Source organism: Vigna umbellata, chromosome 4 (assembly GCF_029865625.1).
Source record: "Vigna umbellata cultivar VRB3 chromosome 4, Vumbellata_1.0, whole genome shotgun sequence".
Lineage (NCBI taxonomy): Eukaryota > Viridiplantae > Streptophyta > Magnoliopsida > Fabales > Fabaceae > Vigna > Vigna umbellata.
Window position 1 is genome coordinate 73,496,498 of NC_142168.1, and position 20,989 is coordinate 73,517,486.

Sequence of the window (20,989 nt, forward strand, 5' to 3'; positions counted from 1 at the left end):
AGTGGACAAGTCTTCATGTCAACTAGTCAACTCTAATCGGCCTTCAAGTTAATTAGTTGGTTTCCAACTGGTCGTTCCAAATCCAACTGTTGCTTAGTCTGAGGAGTCTCTCATGTTTCCAAATTATTCGGATGATACCTGCAAAAGGTACTTTAATACTAAAATCAATAGGTGACTAAGCGAAAAAACATTAGCTACGATGATAGACTCGCCTAACAGCTTCATTCTCATTCAGTGAGGTCTAAAATTAATGCTTTCCAATTTGTGACTCGTGAGCCATATTTTCATCCAATGACTTGAATATTGTAGGTTTAGGCTGTCATTTTTGCCCAACATGACACTCGATGGTGGTGTTTTGGTGTTTCGAGGACAGTCTATGGCAGTATCATCCTACATGTGAGTCTTTTTTTCACTTTTTCAGCCTTGGTTGTGATTCTAGTGCCTTTAAAATGGGTATTTGTCTAAAAATCATTTTTTTTGTCCAATCATGCTTCCTTGAGTTCCAGCTTACACTAGTGAAGGGAAGGGATACAACATTAGTTGTTTTTGACAAGGTAGCAGTTTAGTGATGGGTGAATTTGATAGCTCTTTTGAATGCATTCCTTTCATTTGATAGTGATGGGTGAATTTAATGCACTCCATGTAATAATAAATTCTCTTTCTTCCTTTAAGCAACATTCCAATAGTTGAATGTACTTATCTCCGTCTTGGATAATGTGCCTTACCTTGATTTATCTTAAACTCCAACACCCTACGAAGTAAACGGTTCTTCCAGAGTTAACAATGCTTTGTTCAGGGATTTGGTGAGAAAAATCAGTTTTAGCTCTTTGTTTTCCTTCTAATGTGGTAGACATCCCTTGCAACATATGATAATCTTTTGTGTTTTTATTTTAGTACAAGGTTTGTTCACTTTTATGTGCTTTATCAATAGAGAGCATTTGTGTTTTGTCATATGCAAAATAAGACTATATAGTGTTGTATTGTTTTCCAAACAAAACACTTTGCATCTTCATGTTCCGTTGTTTGTTAAGCAATCGTCCTTCAGAAGAAGCATAGTCATGCTTATATACCTTTTTTTAGCACTTAATAAAAGTCATATGATGTTGGAATTTTCTATAACAATGATTAAGACAATTAACTGTGTAATCATAGTGTAATGATCACCGTTATGTTCATACTAATGTAATTATTAGTTTTGTGTTCACACTAATGATTATTTAATCTTGTGTTCACATTACTTTTACCTATTTTTTATGACTACTGGACGAATTCTAAAGCCTAGAAATAAAAGTTTCCTCTCTTGTAAAAACTATATTTGAATATTGAAGTCAAAGAGATTTGTAAGAACAAACATCCTTCATTAGAATTTAGTATAAAAATAAGTCATAAACATCGGAATTTCAATCAATTGAACATACTTAATTAGAATAACAATAATTAAAACTTATTTGTGTATGAATACAAAACCATATTTCTTTTTGTGATTGAGTCCACAAGTAGTTGTGAGAACAACCCTGGAGCGATGACAGTAAATGTATGAAGTTTAACAATAGATCTAAAATTAACAAAAAGAAAGAGACAAAGTTTAACAAACGTACAAAGAATGATGCTCTTTCAAAAATGGTAATATAATGATTTCTACAACGTGAAATTTGAGGACAGAAGAACAAAATCTAAGTGATCAACTCCTAGCATTTTTTACAAATGGTAACTTTTCTCTCTTCACACTAATACAAAGAATTGCGCCCCTTGTGAACATCCAAAATCTAATAACAAAAGAGGTGAAAAGAAAATGTGAACAGATGTTATGAAACCTACCCTGCTTTTTTGCTAACACAACCAATACAGGATGAATGCTCACAAAATACAAGAAAAAAAGAGGAGGGGCCAGGGTGAGAATGGGTGGATTTACAACATGATGTTGAATTGGAGAACACATTTTGAGCCTTAAAAGCTAAGCTGCATCACAGGGGAACTAGCAATAGTCATGCAGAAATTGGAAGTTTGCATTCTCAAGAAGTTCTGCAGGCGGTTTTACTTTTGGAGTGCTCTTATCTTGAGAAGAAGGAATCTCTTCAACTATGATAGGATGGCTGCAGTTTGGAAACAGTGAAAGGTGAAGAGTGCAGTTTCAATTAAAGTAGATTTTCTTGTAACTGATCCTAGTGTATATGTGCGAGTTTACCTTGTGTTGTCCTCCAACAAGTAGGTTTTACTATCTTCATCTGCATCATCTGTCATCAGAAGCTTCAATCTAGTAGTGACCTACACAGGTACATAGCAGTGATCACAATAGCTACATAGCAATGGCTGAGAAGAAAAAATGTGGATAGATAGATAGGTCGATGCAGCTTACATCTGTTGATACACTTTGTTTTTTGTCATCATCATCATCAGAGTAAAGTGTACATATTCTATAAAGTTGTTGAGCACTCAGGACCTAAATTCAGCACATATATGTACATGTTAGAGTGACAGAAACATTGCACCTAGTTGTTATGTATATTACAGGTTTGTAAAAGTTTAGTTGTTTCAAATACAGTAAGTACTCTTTGCTTTGCAGCATGTAAGTGTCTAAAGTTGTTTCAAATACAGTAAATTTTCCATATTTGAAGGAATCAAGAAATATTAAATCTATATTATATTTGGTGAGTACAATGTGTCTTATTCATGTTGCTGATCTCAGTGAGATAAGGCAAGAAGGTTGTTGGTCTTATAACTATTAAGGGTACTATATTAAGCTGAAGTGCACCTCTTAATCAGTAATACAAAGTGTTGAGAGAAAACAAGCTTTCTTTGTAAACACAGGAGACATAGAAAGAAAAATCTTTTCCAGTTTTTTGCTCATATAGAAAAGATTTAGTCAAAGTTAAAGTTGCATATCACGGTTGGATTTGTAATAAGATAATGTTGGATATTGAGTGTTTGCTGTTCATATTTATATCACAAGCACGATCGTGTATTCATATTGATGTTATCAATCACTCATATAAGACGAAAACACTTACAGGGCATAGGTCGTTTGTAAGGTCATCATAAGATAGGTCTTCCTTCTTTTCAGCAACCTGGAAAAGTGATTTCATCAAAAAAGTTAAAAGGAGGGAGAGGAATGAGTGTTTGTAGATTTAGGAAATTCTCATGTATATGTTTGCAGTAATAATATAGAAACAAGGCAATGTCATCTCACTATTTTCTCAATAGGGGAGAAAGTCTAGAGTAACATGTTAATGAATTGGGTTAAATTTATCCAACGTATGAAGTCTGTTTAAAAAGCAAAAGTATTCCAATCACAGAAGAGGTCATTAGGCATACCAAGAATTTAACTGCTTGTGTTGCATGTTTGAGTTCATCCAAAGATGAGCCAATGTACTGCAACAGAGATAGTTATTAGCTACATAAGAATTAGAGTTCTAGAACACACTCTGACACTTTTGGAGACACTCTTAAATCACTGTTCGCATAATGTAAGTGACTTCAGTGTGCAATGGAAAGTTATAAAAGGGTGGACACAGTGTACCTCTTCCGTTGCTTCAGTACACCATCCTTCTAGTTCTGCCAAACCTGATTTTATATATTCTCCATGTTTGAATGTGCAGCATTCTCCATGCAAAAGAATGCTGGAGAACATAGCATTTCCAATTAACAAGTCAACCCAGATGCAATGCCTATAATTAGTCCATTACTGTAAAAAGGGTTGAATGAAACAAGACATGTTTACCTATTAAAGAGTTCCACATTGATGTATTGAAAAATTTGATTAAATAGCTTTTGAACTAGAACAGTAGGGACCTGGGGCAAACTTAAAATCAGTTTGCTCTATAACATTAAAAAGGACTTGGAAGTCTAGGGCTGTACAGATACCAATTCACTGTACTGTCAAACCTTCACATACATAGTTTTCTTTCATAATCTTGAGATATTTATTAAGGCATTCCATAATGCTGAGCCAAGAACCAGCTTGTTGACTGTTGTCATTTGATTCTCTATCTGCCTGAAGTCATATTATCATACGTAAGCGGAATAAGCATAGTGAAAGTGGAATTCATATAAATGCTTAAGGTGAAATTCATCTAAATAGATCTATAGTCAACTAAATTAAGTGGAATAAGCATAGTGAAATTGACAGTCTGGATTCTTGCTACCTCCACTTAATTCCACCTACTGATCCTACTGGCCTATAATTTGCTGCACACAGGCACCACATGCATAGGACTTATTAGAAAGTGAGTTTTAATAACTCAACTCCACAAAACCAGCTTGTAAGGTGAGGTTTGCACCTCACTTATATATTATAATTTGGCCTTTTCTCTAGTTGATGTGGGACTTCCACATCGACTAGAGTTAAGGCCAATTCATACTTTATAAGTGGGTGCAAACCTCACCCTACAAGCCGATTTTGTGAGGTTGAGTTAGGCTTAAAATCCACTTCTTAATATGGTATCAGAGCCATGGTTAGAGCCTATCCTAGCGAGTTCTAAGTGGACATTTCTATTTCCACCCGTTGTCAGGCCACTGTCGAACCACCCATTAATTTCTACTGTCACACGAGATGTCTATACCTCGGCGTGAAGGGGGTGTGTTGGAAGTCCCACATCGACTAGAGATAAGGCCAATTTATAATATATAAGTAAGGTGCAAACCTCATCTTACAAACCGGTTTTGTGAGGTTGAGTTAGGCTTAAAGCTCACTTTTTAATAGGAATACCAAGAAATATTCCATAATAAATTACACAGCCTCCATACCTTAATGCAAGAAGAAAGCAGAGGTGTCAAATCTGCCTTGAAATTTTCTCGAACGATTCCATATATTTTTTCCACGTAAGCTGCAAGCTGTTGCTTGAAAAGCAAAGCTGGATACTTGGCATCAACCTGATGCACTACATCAAAAGCACTGCTGGAAAGACTATTAGATGAGCGAAAACCCTGAGAAACAACATCAAATTCCATATAGTGAGTTTAATGGCATTATCTCTATAATCAATAGTCACAATATTTGTTAAGTAAAATACCATTATTTATTGGTGTCTATTTAAAATGAAAAGAACAATGTATATGGATGACTATAGCACAAGAATAGTCCTTTTTGCCTCTTATTTGAGACAAAAATCAGACCAAGAAATTAATTTATTACTTTTTGTATAAAAGAAAGTTGTTAGCCTAGAACAAGGTGTATAATAGAAATATAATTGAAATTTTACTGATTTTGGGTAGCAATTCTTGCATAGTTTCCTTTTCATTTTCTTTGGCCTTTATTAGTATTGAACTTTAGACACTTACATGCTTCAGAGAAAAGTGTATTCATGTAGCATGCTACAGGCAATAAGGAGAAAACCACATCCTATTGACAACCTTCATTCACAGTTTAATTAGTTTCATACTAGCATATAATATATAGCACCTAAACAATCATATCTACAAATGAAATATTGATCTGCAGAATTACCCAATGTGGAGCTTATGCTCAAGACATGTTAACTTGGGTAGCAATAAAGAAACTTGATACCTGCGTCATCCTCCCAAAAAATGATGTTGGAGTGGGAGGTTTCCGCGCTGTTGGTACTCTTAAACATCGATGAAGATGGAAAAACAAAGAAGATGTGTTGGATAGCCAATAAGCCATACAATCATTTTTGTCTGGATCCTGCAAAATTGTTAAGTTGAATATCATGTGAGACCACATTGAAATAAACTACACATCACTTTTTTTCTATAAAGTGGCAGCTCTAAATGTTAGAAAGTTCCACATTATCAGCCTCAATTCTTGGATGTCCGCCTTATATAACTATGAGCAACTTCACTTGGTGCTAATCAAATTTAAAATGAAATCTGACATGGTATCAAGCTTATTCTGAATTATTGTCCATATTTTTAATCTCTTCAAATTCCTTAATTAAATGTAATGTATTCTATATACAAGAGTGTAATCATCCTTTTTAATAAACTTAATACGACTTAAAAACCCAGCCACTTAGAAATCTTTTAAATTTTCAAGACTGTCAACAAATTTACTAAACGATGCCTCTGGCAGCAGAGGTCCTCTATCTTTGAAGCTTTGGAGTAACAGAAAAGTTGTAATCATAGTTCTCTGAATTGGATAGCCAACAGTAATACAAGTCAGTCATCAGTATTTTGAATATTATTCGCTTTGAGTAGGTGTTAAGAAGTAACTACAAATCCTTTCTACTATTAAAGGTTCTCATTGTCATGGCTGAATTAATTTTCAAAGACTAAATGTGCTAAACTTTACCTCTGAAAGACAAATGCAAAAATAGATTGAGTAAATAAAAAATTACCTCTATTTCAGAACCAATAATCTGAATAAGACGATCAAATATGCTGGTTTTTTCTGCTTCAAAAGATTTCCAATGTAGCAGACAATTGTAAAGGGTAAATGCTGCAACAGGTTTTCCTTCACAGAATCCGAGATCTTTTGTCACACATTTGAAAAGAACATCTATGCTCTCCTATACAAAGAAATCAAACAAAAAGATAATATGAATAAATGCTACAAAAGTACATAAAAGTATAATTAATACATTATTAAGAAACAATTGTTCTACAATAGCATACTTGATGTCTCTCCATAAGAGATCTTCTTACTTTACTATCCTCTGAACCAAATGTTTTTGCAGGAGCAGAAGTCTGTTGCGCCTATAGAAAATAAACTTTTCTTCAAAATCTTTATAAAAGGACAGGTGGAAAACTTTTCTCTTTTTGAAACAAAGAAAACGCATAAATTACAAGAAAAGTAAAAGGGATTTCAAATATAAGGCCCTCATTACCTGGCCATTTTCCGCAGGCTACAGTAGCAAGAGCAGAAAAAGACATTAATATAATCTCCAGTGAGGGTAAACAAGGATGATAGTCAGTGACTGTGGCGACAAAGAATTATTAATTCACATTACTCATTAACTTGGTTTAATTGAAAATTTTCAAATTGTCCTCAAGGTGTGAATAGACAACAAAGAATACAATTACATAGGAGTTAGGACCAGCATTAAACAAAAATGATTTCATTGAGGATAATTTGAAAATTTTGAATTAAAAGTAAATTGATGGGGAATGTATATAGACAACTAAGAGTACCAACAACATCACTTAATAAGCAATGATCTTGTATTTACCGGAACTGTAGCAGGGGAAAACTTTCCTGACATTCTTCTGGATGATGATGAACTCAACAAGGTTTGCTGCCGCAAAACTTGATTCTCAGTTTCCATATCGGACACTTTTTCTTCAAGCCTAGCACATAAGTAAGCTACAAATCAACCAAAGAGCATCTAATATTCCTTATAATGCATATCTGCAAAAACAAACACCAACATACGAACCTCTGCATATTTGTCTTTATCTCAATCATCTTTGATTCTGTCTCTATGATTTGATTCATGCGCTCCTCACTAATCTTGTTACATTCTTCATATTTCCTCTCTGTTTCATCAATTTTTACCTTAAGCTGTTCGTTTTCTGTCTTAAGTTTACTAATGAACTCATTGTCGGTAGCGTTAACAGGAGACTCCTGTAGAGTTTTCTTTTCCAATGAATTAGTATGTTCCTCTAGACCATAAAAAGAACCGTAGCACAAATTTCAGACATTTATTATTTATTTTATACCTTAACATTTTCCTTTTCTGAGTCAAGTTTATTGATCAACTCTTTTTCAGTAACATCAGGAGACTCCTGTACAGTTTTCTTTTCCAATGAATTTGTCAGTTCCTCTCAAAGCAAAAAAATAACCATAACACAAATTTCAAACATTTATTATTTAATTCATACCTTAACATTTTCCTTTTCGGAGTCAAATTTATTGATCAACTCATTTTCAGTGACATTAGCAGGAAACTCCTGTACCCTTTTCTTTTCCAATGAATTAATCCGTTCCTGTAAACATAAAAAATAACAATGATGATGCAACGTAAATTTCAAACACTTTTTTCAAAATAAATGAGAGTGCTAAGGCATAACTATGTTGTTTGCCATCCTGACTATAGTGGCACCACAATTTATACCTTAAGATGTTCATTTTCTGAAGTAAGTTTATTGATCAACTCATTGTCAGTAAGATTAATCCGTTCCTGTAAAGCAGAAAAAATAATGATAATGATAAAAATAATAATGGAAATGCATAACTTTCAAACACTTAATATATAATTTATACCTTAAGGTTTTCATTTTCTGAAGTAAGTTTATTGATCAACTCATTGTCAGTAAGGTTAACTGGAAACTCCTGTACAGTTTTCTTTTCCAATGAATTAATCCGTTCCTGTAAAACAGAGAAAATAATGATAATAATGATAACAATAAGGATAGTACATAGATTTCAAACACTTAACATTTAATTTATACCTTAAGATTTTCATTTTCTGAAGTAAGTTTACTGATCAACTCATTGTCAGTAACATTAGCAGGTATCTCCTGCAAAGTTTTCTTTTCCAAAGAATTAACCAGTTCCTGTAAAGAATGCAGAATAATGATAACTTTGAATACTATGACGCACTTGGCAGCATAAATTTATCAAACACCTTTTATACAATGGTTACCTTGAGTTGACCATTTTCTGCTGTAAGCTTACTGATCAATTCATTGTCAACATCATTAACAGATTTCTCCTGTATACTTGGGTTTTGATCAGCTAATTTCTTGGCAGCTTCTTGTTCCTGAATGAGCGCTGCCTTAGTTTCCTGGAACTGAAGCTCCATCTCTTTCAAAGCATGTTGTAGTTTTTCAGTTTCCTGTGTCTTGGCTTCCTGAATTTCTTGGAACTGAAGTTCCATCTCTTTCAAAGCATTTTGTAGTTTTTCAGTTTCCTGTGTCTTGGATTCATTAATTTCTTGGAACTGAAGCTCCATCTCTTTCAAAGCATTTTGTAGTTTTTCAGTTTCCTGGCCCTTGCCTTCCTTGATTTCTTGGAACTGAAGCTCCATCTCTTTCAAAGCATGTTGTAGTTTTTCAGTTTCCTGTGTCTTGGCTTCCTTAATTTCTTGGAACTGAAGCTCCATCTCTTTCAAAGCCTCTTGTAGTTTTTCAGTTTCCCTTGTATTGGCTTCCTTAATTTCTTGGAATTGAAGCTCCTTCTCTTGCAAAGCTTGCTGTAGTTTTTCATTTTCCCGTGTCTTGGCTTCCTCAATATCACAATGAACCGAAACATTTAGAATGTTGTTGAAATAATACCACTAAAGCTATGCTTTATAGGTAAAAAAATAACCAAATTAGCAATAGTAGGCATGAAGAAACTGTATCATGCTTCTGCATTTTCATTTACTATAAATAATTTACCCTCATCGCCTTTTCTTCTTCTAGACTTGAAGTTAACTCTTTGACTTGCTTTTCCAGATTATTTTTTGCCTCTTCAAGTGCTTTAGCTTCCCTGGCAGCCTGCAGTAAGTTAAAATTAAGATCTTTTTCATATACAAAACCATTGTTGCAATCTTATACACATGTATAATCGATATAGCACGGCATTTTCACATTTAAAGGGATAAAATAACACTTTCCAAACATTAAAATCATTTCAAACAGATTCATAGTTAAATTAGTTGGTGCTAACTGGTTTACAGCATTGAGAGGACTCTGAAAGAGAGAGAATGAGGAATCTAAAAGTTGCAGTGTTGTCAGTGCCTTTATATGTACCCAACAGTATATATGTTGTTAGGTTACATCTGTCAGAGTTACTGTATAATAGAGAACTGGAGTTTAACTAACTCTAGTAACTGACAATCGTCAGCTTACAAAGCCCAATTGAACTTGGTTTCAACCCTTATCTCTAAAAGCATGAGATAATACAAAGAATAGCCACATAACTGACTTCTTTACAAAATTATATAATCTAAGAGCAAAGCAACATATAGTAGTATACAATAGTGATATTATGAAATTTATGGCAATAAAACTGATGAATTTATGAGAGACAATAAAATCAAATTGTTTAAGAATGCCAGTTACTTTTAAAATGAAAAACACTTGAAGTTCGCTAATGTTTGAAGAATCAAGTAAAGTAATCAAGAGGGAGGGAGCACCATTTTAAGCTTTCGAAGTTCTCTCCGTGCTATTGTTCTCCTCCAGGAACACTGTGCAAAAATTGCTGCTTTCTTTAGCTTCAGGTGATAAGTACGAGCCGAATGACATCTTTGCCGAGCCTATGATAAGGAAAAAACAAATTAAATTAATCATATTTTATGTATAACACACCAAATATCGTATAGTAGGAATATATGATCACTGTTGAGACAACCAATTGCTGTAACACTTTCCAGTGCTTAAAGTAAAAGACACATTTGGGTTGAACATCTGCTTAACAGAGAAATTGAATATCAATATATGATGGGGAGTCCAGTAAACAAAGTTCCTTCCATTATGGTGTCAATGGAGGGTAAAAAGTTTGCATCCTAATACCCATGATTGAAAGAAAACAAAGGTAATATTTCAGACAGTAGTCCTCTTAACTAAGAAGAAAACTCTCCTCTGTCCTACCTGAATAATAATTGCAGCTTTTGTCCGTCTCCTAAAGCTAAGATCATTTCTAGCAGCCATCCCTCGCATACCAGTTTGAATACAAATCGCTGAGGCATATTTAGTTTTGTAAGACTTTCTGGAAATATACATGCGGAAATCTTTCTGAAGTTTTATAGAAGCGGCTTCCCTCCTCATGCATTCATACTGACGTCGTGCAAGTTGTCCTGCATTAAATGCAGAGCACAGAAATGTGTAATCAACACATAATTGTCTTTCATTGATTACATGGTAAAACACTTGAAAAAGGCCTAAAGGATTCACATAAATGACACCTTTCGCAACCCTTTGAAGTTCTATGGCCGACAACTGCAATAAGACGTATTGTTTCCGACAGAGAAACGTGCGGACTTTTCTCTGAATAACACTTGCAGACAATCCTAGGACCTCAGCACGACATGCATCTAGTTCTGCCATTTGACCTGCTCTTAGAAACACTTTTGTCTTTCCAATCTGCAATGGGAATAGTTCAGTCAGCAAGAGTAACTTTGTTTGTACTAGCTGGAACAACTCCTGTTTTCTCCATGGTGTTAATTAAACCATTGGAAAAGGAAAAAAGAAAGTCTTCAAAAACATTTAATTCCCATCCATGTAACCAGCAAGAAATTTAAATGTTACAACTGAGATCAACAGAAACTCCGGTTGGATAAATTGGCACCTGATAGTCTTTAAGGTTCGCTCTATCTAGAAGCCTCTTGCAAGCCGTCACCTCATCAGGGCTGTGAATACATGGTTAAGGTTTTGAATGAACCACAATCAGATTCATATAAGATGAATGGAAAAGGAAAAACAGAAAATGGAAAGGGATGAAAATACCATGCTTTCAGAACTGAAGGTTCCAGGATGGTAAACCGCTGAACAAATTCATCAAAGGACTTTCTAGTGGGATATCCAGCACAACTTATCCGAATTGCCTCCATTACTCCCTGTGAATGGCATCCACAAAGTCTCAATTCACTTGGCCAGAATAATCATGTCAGACAAGAGAACACAGCCAAAATGGCATTGAACTTACTCCACACCGAAGCTGCTGCAACACATTATTGTTCTCGAATATCCCAGGCTTGAGAAGATTATTTGGCTTTACACAACGAATATAGTGAGGCTCGGTAGCGTTTAGTGTTTCAAGCAAAGATTGCAGTTGTAGCTTCGTAAAACATGCATCAAGAATAATACAGATAAGTACAACGCAGATAATTTGCATTATAGGCTTGGCAAACAAAACAGACCTTAAACTGAGTGGCTATAGAAGAGAACTTTGTCGATTTTGTAGTTTCCTCGGGTAAAGGAGGGAACAACCCTGAAACAAAGGGGCACTTCGAAGCACTGAGTAGAGCAGCATGCTCTGGAACAACGTAGTCTTTATTTTTATCGAGGAAAAAATCAGTTTGATAAGTGACCTGAAATTGAAAATCATCATATATAAATCCTTTTTCCCATGTTGTTAATGGTAATAACTATGCAAACAGAAATGTATTTCACTTACATCACCAGCATAGTGGTTAATGGTAAAGTCTGTGCGAGACAACTTTGGCTTGCTGAAGCGTTTGTTGTCTTTAAAGGTTTGGTATAGCTTTTCAGCAAATGTTTCATGCGTTGATCTTGGAAACATACTACAAAGAATAAGCAGGACAACCTCACAATCTCAGAGGATATGCATATGCAGATATCATTACTCAATACATATAGATGAATATTAATGAAAAATGTATCAGATTAGTCATTCCATATCTAAAAGAATAACCATAAGACAGGTATTTGAACTATTCAGTCATTAAATACATACCAGGCCTCATCCAGGAGAGCAATAACACCACCAGGTTTCTGAAATTATAGGAATACATCAATTAGAAATGTAGAATCCAAACAAACAAGTACATCTCGGTAAAGTTCAAATACATGTGAAGTTAGATGTACAAGCAATCAATGCACTCTGTTTGTAAATAGCTAGTAAGATGAAAGAAATTTACTTCATTTTATAAGAAAGTCTATGTAATTATAACATTAATACAATAACGACTATTCACTATTCTCAACAAATGTACGTTACTGATAAGTTTTTATTTGGATGGGAAGTTTAGAAAACAGACATCATGAAAATGTTGTGCAATACATGTATTATCATCACTAATATTGTCTTATGTAAATGGTGAAGCCATCGAAATGTGAATAAAAATGCATGTTATAAAATCATGAGATGCCAAATTGATAAAACTCTCCTACAATTGAAAAATGGATGAAAGTGTAAATTACACCTTCTCTATGAGATCAAGAACATCTTGATTATCAACGAACTCAATATAACTCCAATTAATCTCTTCCTTTTGTATACTCCTCTTGCTCCATCTTGAAGACGTGCTGCATAATGAAATGTTAATTGAGCCTTCAGAAATTGTTTACCACAAAAATGAATTCCAACAAGATGGAGAAAACAAAGGAAACTAACCTGGTTGAAATGCTGCTGTAATTTCTCATTTGTTAAATTGATACAAAATTGCTCAAAGCTGGGCGTGACCATTAGATAGAAGTGTTCCAAAAGTTAGTAACAAGGCACATAAAAAGGTCGATCCAAAAAATTAAATGATAATCACTAATTATAGAGTGTAATATCAGAAACACAATAATTCCGGAATGGTGACAGAGACACTGACAATAGAGCAATACTTAACATGACTATCAACACATACACTATTTTTGTCATCTTTACAACAACTTTAGTTAATGCCATGCTACATTAAATCTTGTCCCATTATCACTTCAGTGTTCTTTGAACATTTATCTTGTGTCCATCTAGCAAAACAAAATCTATGGCAAATGGAAGAGCACCTGTTGGTTTTGAAACTCTCAAATCCATATATATCAAGAACTCCAATCAATTTAGTTGAATCAGGATCTTGCCCAATAGTGTTGTTTATCTTGCACACAATCCTACATCAACAAATGTTTGCACAAATCGAATTACAAAAACTTAAACATATTGAAATTAGATTTTATAAGGACAGGTAAACTTATTGAACATCATAGATATACCAGTCAAAAAGCCTTGAATAAACTATTTTAGCCAATGCATCTCTGCTGAGGGCTGCAGCAGTTGGATCAAGTGATTTTGTTATGGTGTCACCACGAGTCACCATAACACGTTTGCAGAAAGAGTCTTCAAGGGACTTCTCGTCACACCTTCCACAATCAAACAAATAACCATAGATGCAATAGCTTGAAGATTAATCTTCGTAAGAAACAAGTAAATTGGCGACTTCACTTACATCAAAAGCTCGGCTGCTGTTTTTAGGTGGTAAATGGATTTTTCATCCTTGGGCTGAGAGGAATCCAACTCATCTTCCGAACCCTTAATAAACTCAATGTTTCCTAAATGAAGTACTGCAGCTACTATTCGAAATATAGCATCCTGAGAAGAGGGATGAGGAATTTTTCTAATGACAACAATAAAAAGAAAAAAGAAGAAACATACACACACTCTCCAATGGGAATGTTACTGAGGGGTACCTGCTCATCTCCGCTGATCCCAACAACCTCCATAGCTCTCCTAGTTGCAAGGTACTCCTTAGAATCATCCAACCCATCCAACTCAATGCAATTTGATTGATTAAGGTAATGGAATTTTCTTGGATCTCCCAATTTGTACTTACCAGATTCCTAGACATGGGAAAACTCAAATAAAAACAATGAATCTTATAAGCTAACTTAATAAACTTCAAAACACAACTTTTGAAGCTCATATGCATGTAGAGAATGCTCATGAACTTTTTTCTAATGAAACCATGAATCCTGTAAGCTACTTGGATCAAGGTAGTGACGAGGGAATTGGATAATTTGAGCTTATAAAATTTAAACCTCTTTGTCATTGTTGTACCAAAACAAGGAAGAATAATAATGTACCTCTTTTGGTGCAGCACACAGCATATAAAAGCAATGATAGTTTCTCTCAGGATCAGAAACTTGACAAACACGGGATCGTTCCAGCAAATATGTTCTGATAGCAGCTCCTGAAATTCTCCCCTTTTGATCAAACTGAATCTCCACAAACTTACCAAAACGACTGAAATTATACTATGTAAGCTTAGGACAGACTTTAAATCAATTTAGGCAAAAGAGCGTGCAGAGGAAATTGAAAAGAAGAGGAAAAAGATCTTACTGGACAACAAACTCAGTACCTAGAATTATTATTCCTAACTGTCTTTGCATTGCCAAATGCTTCTAAAACTGGATTGGACTGCACAAGTGTAGATAACAAGAAAAATAAGTAATACTCCAAAATTAAATTTCTCAAGAATGTATACTAAACTTATCGGACCGTTGACAATCATAATAATACCGTGAGTGGGATTAATATCTGGTCCAGTGAGCTTGGAAAAACCCGTGGTTGGACAAGAAAACCAAAAAGCAGAAACATAATCAAAATGCAGGTCATGATTTAGTTTTTTACCTCGAGAACTTGTTGCTCCACAGACCGTCCTTCAGTTGCTGCTCTCCCTCCCAAAAAAGCAAGATAATGCATAAGCATCTTTGTACTCTCTGTCTTGCCAGCTCCACTTTCTCCACTAACCAAAATAGATTGGCTTTTTTCTTCGTTTATCATCTTTCTGTAGACAGTTATCTTAGTCAGTGAAAGCAGACATGTCTTATTCTTTATTTTATATCGTTGGCAATTGCCATGAACCTTAATACTGGCAAAAGTTGCATGCAAAAGCTAAAAATAAAAACTCTCAAATGGTATGCGCTCCATGATACACCAAACTTATTTGTTTCTTAATTATCTAGACCTGTTATCGTCTTCAAAGCATAGAAACAGGTTAAAGCCGCCAACCAAAGCATAGAAAACTGAGAGCAGCAACAAGGTACCTATATGCAGAACTTGCAATTGCAAAAGGATGCGGGCTCTGCTCACCAAAAGCCGCAGCTTTATACTTTGCCATGGTACTAGTTTCAGTCAAATGAGGTAACCTTTGAAAAGGGTTCACAGCTATCAATATATTTCCTGTGTAAGTCTGCAAACACCACCACAAAAAGTTAAAAGTTCATTGCAGTGAGTGTCGCAGCAAAAGAAAGCACATCCGAAATATAAATTTGACATCTTACATAGATATCATTTAGGGAATATCGAATATGCAAATTCTGAAGAACTCCTGGTTCATGCAGATATGCCAGTCTTGTCATATCTTCCACACCAGCAGGTGGGAATTCTGGATCTTTGGGATACATGTTAGCGGATTTGCTCACAACCTGCAATGGAGATGCACATGGTGTTGAGTGCTTTCAATAGTTTAATAATCTCTTTGCGTAAGTGAATTGGTTTAACTCTGAAGTATAATGGAAAAATCTTGCAAACAAACTTCTTGACAAGATTTTAGATAAACTACAGAATTCCTTGCTAAAGAAGTATCCATGATGTGAACATCAGATGCATAGGGAAGGTTCAAACTCTATCACATACTGTGATATTCCTTTTCACCCATATAATAATGCATCACACACCCACAATAGCCTCAAAAAGTACAAAGCAATGGAGAAAGGAACTACATATACCGGAAGGAGAAAATTTTGTTTGCACCATTTGTGTGTGTGCTACAGATTTACCATAGATTCAGGAGACTCACCCTCGTGCCCGATTCAAAGAGAATCGTGACCTCGTCCTTTTTAGATTCCTGGATTTCTCCATCTATCCAAGCTAACTCAGGGTCCTCTACCCAAACATGGGACCCCACTACAAGATTCAGTTGACCAGCCTGTGCATTCAAAAGAATAATCAGTGCCTTTATCATCACAGTAAAATCTCATTTCAATTTATACTGGCATCATTTGTTGACGTGAAAACCAGCTGGTGAGACTTTGCTCCCACATTACTTGTAAAGGTCAATCACATAAATGAAGCCAACACTTTTTTACATGACAACATAGTAAATGCCACCTAGTTAAGCTCCTATAAACTTCAAAAACATTGTCATCCATAATTAAAGTAAAAAAAAAAAACACTTCTGCATGATATTTGTTAAGGCGCATTTGTTTTTAACCACAAACATTTCTGGTTATTTTTCTGAGAATAAAACCGTGCATCCACATCTACTTAAACCATCCCGATATATGATATCATACATCAACTTCAGAGAAACTAGAATCAGACATAATCTAGCCATATTAAGATTTGTCTGGCCCAAAATGTGCTAAAACACTTTAAAGCACTTGTCACCAAAGAATTTCAACCATCTCCATGTTCTTGGACTAAAACAAATGAGGAAAAGCTTCCAATGGTTGCTGACACTAAAACAACGCCAGGTGAATGAAAACTGCTTATTTGAAGTAAAGCAAATGACTGTAAAAACAACGGACTGTCTAACTAAAGGGCACGAAAGGAAAAGTAACACAATGTGAAATTGAAAGTGCAGAAAAATTATTACCATTGCCAACAAAATGTTATGCGAAATGAATCGGAGGATCAGCTACTCAAACCTTGGATTGCATCACCAGAGTCTACCAAGCAATGTGGAGAAATGACTTGAGAATATTGAATATCTAAGGAGCAAGGACTAAATTATCTTGCTGAGCTATCTGTCTGTCTATCTAACTCTAACTTAAAGAAACTTGCTAGTGATATATATAAATATATATAAGTTGGCCTTTTCTTGGTATGAAGATTGGAAGATTCAAATGGGAGTCACCCCGGGAAAGTGGCGTTGCAGAAGAGGCTTCACAATCACGTGGCTTTTCACAAGAAGATGATCCAACCTATGCTAACCCCTCCTCTGCAACTATCTCCCTCTATTCTCTTCTCTTGTTTCTGTCTCACTTTTTTCCTTCTATGTCTCAAGCCAATTGTCTGGTGCGTGTCTTCCCCAACAACGCAAACAAGTTATAGCATGACACATGAAATGTGATCACAAACAACAACTATGTGTGTAGGTATATCTCCAACAACTATGTATCCTAATCTTATGTAACTGGCACACCATGAAATCCAACTTCACATGCTGTCCTTATTCCTCTCACAAAATGCCATATACACTTCCAACTAAAATAGAAAATCTCTGAATCCCTCGTTGTTTCTTCACACCTTGGATTCATTGTTCGCACATGAATCTCCCACATGCACGTATGTACTATGCCATCATGCGATCCCCTTTCTTGAATCCAGATACACCATGTCTTGCAAATTCTTGGTGCATGTGATGAGAGTTTTGACGTGATCAATCTCAGAAAGTGTCCTCAATCTTTCTCCTCGCTTGACCCTTCTTCTACACCATGCGTCATCATCCACAATTGATGATCCTATGAAAAATCCAAAGAAATTAAGAAATAACACAAAAATCTACACGCCTTTTCTTGAATAAAAGCCTCTGGCATCCTTCCTCATCGTCGTTGAAGAACTCATCGGTGCAACATCACCAGTGTGGTAGTTTTTCAACCATTGAATCGAATCTGAATATCTGATAGAAAATTTGTTTTTGGCAGAATTCAATGGCTTAGAAAATGTCACTTACTTGTTGCATTGGTGCAACGGTGGCATGTTAACTTTTTTCCTTAACAGATGAATCATACCAATGTTTGTTTACCCTTATTCGAGGAAAACCGGAGATCTAACTAGCTTCTCTACGTGGTTAAATCTACTCCATTTTCTATTTTTAATCTAATTTTTTCTATTATAGTATTAATATTAATATTACATTTCAGTCTTATTCTAGACTCATGCTAGTTATCGTTACTATTATAATTGTTTGTGTTCTCAACTATGTATACATTTATTTCTATTATAAATGATGTGTATAATAATTTTAGCTTAATATGTTTGCACATGTTTATTTATAAACATTATCTTAGTTTTTTTATGTTTTTATTATTTACAAAACATGATAAATTATTATGTTTTAGCCTTTTCATTGCACAAAGTTTTATATCTTCGTAGATATGCCAATTTACAATTTCCAATTAAACAGAAAAATATATAATTTGTCTGTTTCAGAATAAAAAAAAAATATAGTGGCAATTGTATATGCGTGTAAATGGTTGGAGATATATGGGGAAACATTTTCTATGAGAAATTAGAAGATGAATTATTCCAAGATTTTGAAATTATTTTTTTTACTGTTGAGATTAAGTATTTTCCTCTTTCCAAAGCCAAATTGAATTAAGTATCTACCCATCTTGATGAAAATGCCTCAAGCCTGTATTATAAATAGGAGTGAGAGTAAGAAACACAAATAAGAGTAGTTTATCTTTAACTCTCTCTCTCTCTCTCTATATATATATGGGTCTTCTCAAATTGGTCTACATATTTTATATTCTATAATTATATTTCAAAATTAAAAAATTGAAAGTAAATTGTTATAACAAAGATCAAGATGTCTCTCTAAGTCCTAGATGTCTACTCTTCTAATGCTCAAGTTGATGTCTTCCTCTTGCACCAAGATCTTTTAGTTTTAAAAATGAATAGATAGTCTATCAAGGATGAGGTTCACCTGAGAGATACAAACACCAATGAAATTGGAGCCCAATCATATAAGGGATTGACACAACCTTCTACTCAAAACCTTAAGGCATGTAAAAAATAAAACACGTTTGACATGTAAAAAAAAGTTAATGTAATATAAAAAGATTATATCCATTCATTTTTAAAGTTTGAGGACCAAAATCTATCAAAATTTTGGATAAGATTGAATTCCAATTTTACATTAAAGTTCAAAGACTAAAAACATATATAACTCTTATTTTTATGGGTCTTACCAAACTAGGCCTAAGTTACTTAGGCCTTACCTAATCTATATGAGTTTAGGGAATCCTAGTCTTTGATTAAGCTTCACTTTAGGCTACCTTAATATAATTTAATTCTAACATATGTTCATATGGTGTCCTTATGTGGGAATGATATCATCTCGGTCCATTTACGATACACTAACCTCTCTAAGCTCAAGGAGTATATGAGACTTTGAAAGAATTTTTTTCCTTTCTTTATCATCTTGGTTTTCCATGATATATTTTTTTTCCTTTCTTTGAAGGAATGATATCATCTCAGTCCTCCCACGGTACACTAACCTCTAAGCTTAAGGAGGATTTGAGGCTTTGAAGAAATCTTTTCCTTTCTTTATCATCTTGGGTTTTCTATGGTATACCATAGTGGCCGCCCAATCTCAAAGAAACTTGTAGAGGAAGAGACTTGACAAGATACGTGTCAGAACATGTCAGAGAGGACATGATTGATTGATATGACAATTGTGCTATAGAGAAATGCAATGGTCTTGCATTTTAGATCGTAGGATTTGGAGAGATATGATGGTCATGACGTTTCAACTGGGGAATTTTCATATCTCTCCTACAAGATCAAATATTCCAAAGTTTTATGCGTTAGAGTCAATCCATAAACTTTTTTTTAACATAAAAAATATATAATAATAGAATTATTAATTCAGCATTTAATATAACTGTATATTTAAAGTTTAAACTTGAAACATTTAATATAACTGTATACTTGAAGTTTAAACCTGAAATAATGTAATGAGCTATTTCACATACTTGGTAATACTAAAAACATATTCTCTCATATTAACTATATTAATTTCTTATACTAACAGATGATTATATCATTGCATCGTATGATAGACACACAAAGTTTAATTTGTACAAGAAATTTAAGTGTGTGCTAACAAAAACAAGTAAAACGAAAATATGTTTGTACATAACTTTTTCTGAGTAAAATCCACATAAAGTTAATGATGAGTCAAACTGAAATGGATCTTCCAAACAAGTCTCCAGCAAACAAAAAGTCAGGATGCTTGACAATAAACAACATCTTCTCTGAAACCATTATACCATCCTCATGATCCACCATTTGGTATTCCATCTCATTCCTTTCACAATTCTTTTCACTTTCACTAGCACATCAGCTTGATCTTGGAATATCACTGCTCCTTCGGGCCGTAATATACTGTTCATCTCCAATCCAATAGAATGTCTTCTGCATTACATCTGCATTGATCATTTAAGTTAGCAGAACCCAAATGTAGTTTGTTTCCTTTGCACGCCTAACTCCAAGATTGTTCCTCTACAGGGTCTAACATAAACATTTAGCACGCACTCCAAGAATCTTATACAAGTTGAAAACATCATTTGCATGGAAAAGGCCTATCCATTATGAGTTTGTGCTCTCATTCGGTTTTGTTTGTCTGTGCAATCTCCAAAATGTGAACTATTGTGTACTAAATTATGCAACGGAAGGTTCAATTTACTAGATCTTAGAGTGTCATCAACATAAAAAAAATAAGTTCAGGCAATAGACCAAAATGAAAAAGGAAAAGGAAACCATGTCACAGAAGTTACCAGTCATGATAAATGCCAATCAATCCACAGTGAAGTCTGCCTAAGTCGACAATATTTATACAACAAAGAAAAGGCGAAAATAGAGTTAGCCCAATCCACTTGTATGGCCAAAGACGACCACCGTAACTCAATTAAAAATGACCTAAGTTAACTTTAA

The 20,989-nt window shown here is 34.5% G+C and overlaps 1 protein-coding gene and 1 pseudogene across 2 annotated transcripts; both read right to left on the bottom strand.

The window, feature by feature from the left end:
* Nucleotides 1–1,866: 1,866 nt before the first annotated feature.
* LOC148201220 (myosin-8-like) lies at nucleotides 1,867–12,122 on the bottom strand. 2 transcript variants are annotated; one of them, XM_088113316.1, is made up of 29 exons: nucleotides 11,996–12,122; nucleotides 11,739–11,909; nucleotides 11,525–11,656; nucleotides 11,326–11,435; nucleotides 11,168–11,228; nucleotides 10,785–10,962; nucleotides 10,471–10,676; nucleotides 10,017–10,136; nucleotides 9,277–9,375; nucleotides 8,787–9,122; nucleotides 8,541–8,732; nucleotides 8,347–8,451; nucleotides 8,159–8,239; nucleotides 7,777–7,881; nucleotides 7,332–7,471; nucleotides 7,125–7,242; nucleotides 6,783–6,800; nucleotides 6,571–6,651; nucleotides 6,294–6,464; nucleotides 5,504–5,641; nucleotides 4,744–4,923; nucleotides 3,893–3,991; nucleotides 3,719–3,789; nucleotides 3,518–3,617; nucleotides 3,313–3,369; nucleotides 3,009–3,065; nucleotides 2,357–2,440; nucleotides 2,186–2,265; nucleotides 1,867–2,093 (listed from the first exon to the last, which is right to left on the bottom strand). In XM_088113316.1, exons 1-29 carry the CDS (start codon nucleotides 12,119–12,121, stop codon nucleotides 1,976–1,978), a joined length of 3,534 nt encoding a protein of 1,177 aa, XP_087969442.1. In that variant the 5' UTR covers nucleotide 12,122; the 3' UTR covers nucleotides 1,867–1,975. The 2 variants fall into 2 exon arrangements, with proteins under 2 accessions (XP_087969442.1, XP_087969441.1); XM_088113315.1 differs by lacking the exon at nucleotides 7,777–7,881 and having other exon boundaries at nucleotides 6,294–6,461; nucleotides 6,601–6,651; nucleotides 8,159–8,263; nucleotides 8,541–9,122.
* Nucleotides 12,123–12,276: 154 nt separating this feature from the next.
* On the bottom strand, nucleotides 12,277–20,448 carry LOC148201221 (myosin-6-like; annotated as a pseudogene).
* Nucleotides 20,449–20,989: the final 541 nt, after the last annotated feature.

Bases quoted from the DNA above. Each gene is read 5' to 3' on its own strand.
- LOC148201220 (XM_088113316.1), bottom strand. From the start codon at position 12,121: ATGTTTCCAAGATCAACGCATGAAACATTTGCTGAAAAGCTATACCAA. The intron at 11,229-11,325 runs GTATTTTCATCC...ATGTATTCACAG, and splicing joins CCTTCAGTTCTGAAAGCATG to CCCTGATGAGGTGACGGCTT. The intron at 2,094-2,185 runs GTAAACTCGCAC...TCCAAACTGCAG, and splicing joins TTGTTGGAGGACAACACAAG to CCATCCTATCATAGTTGAAG.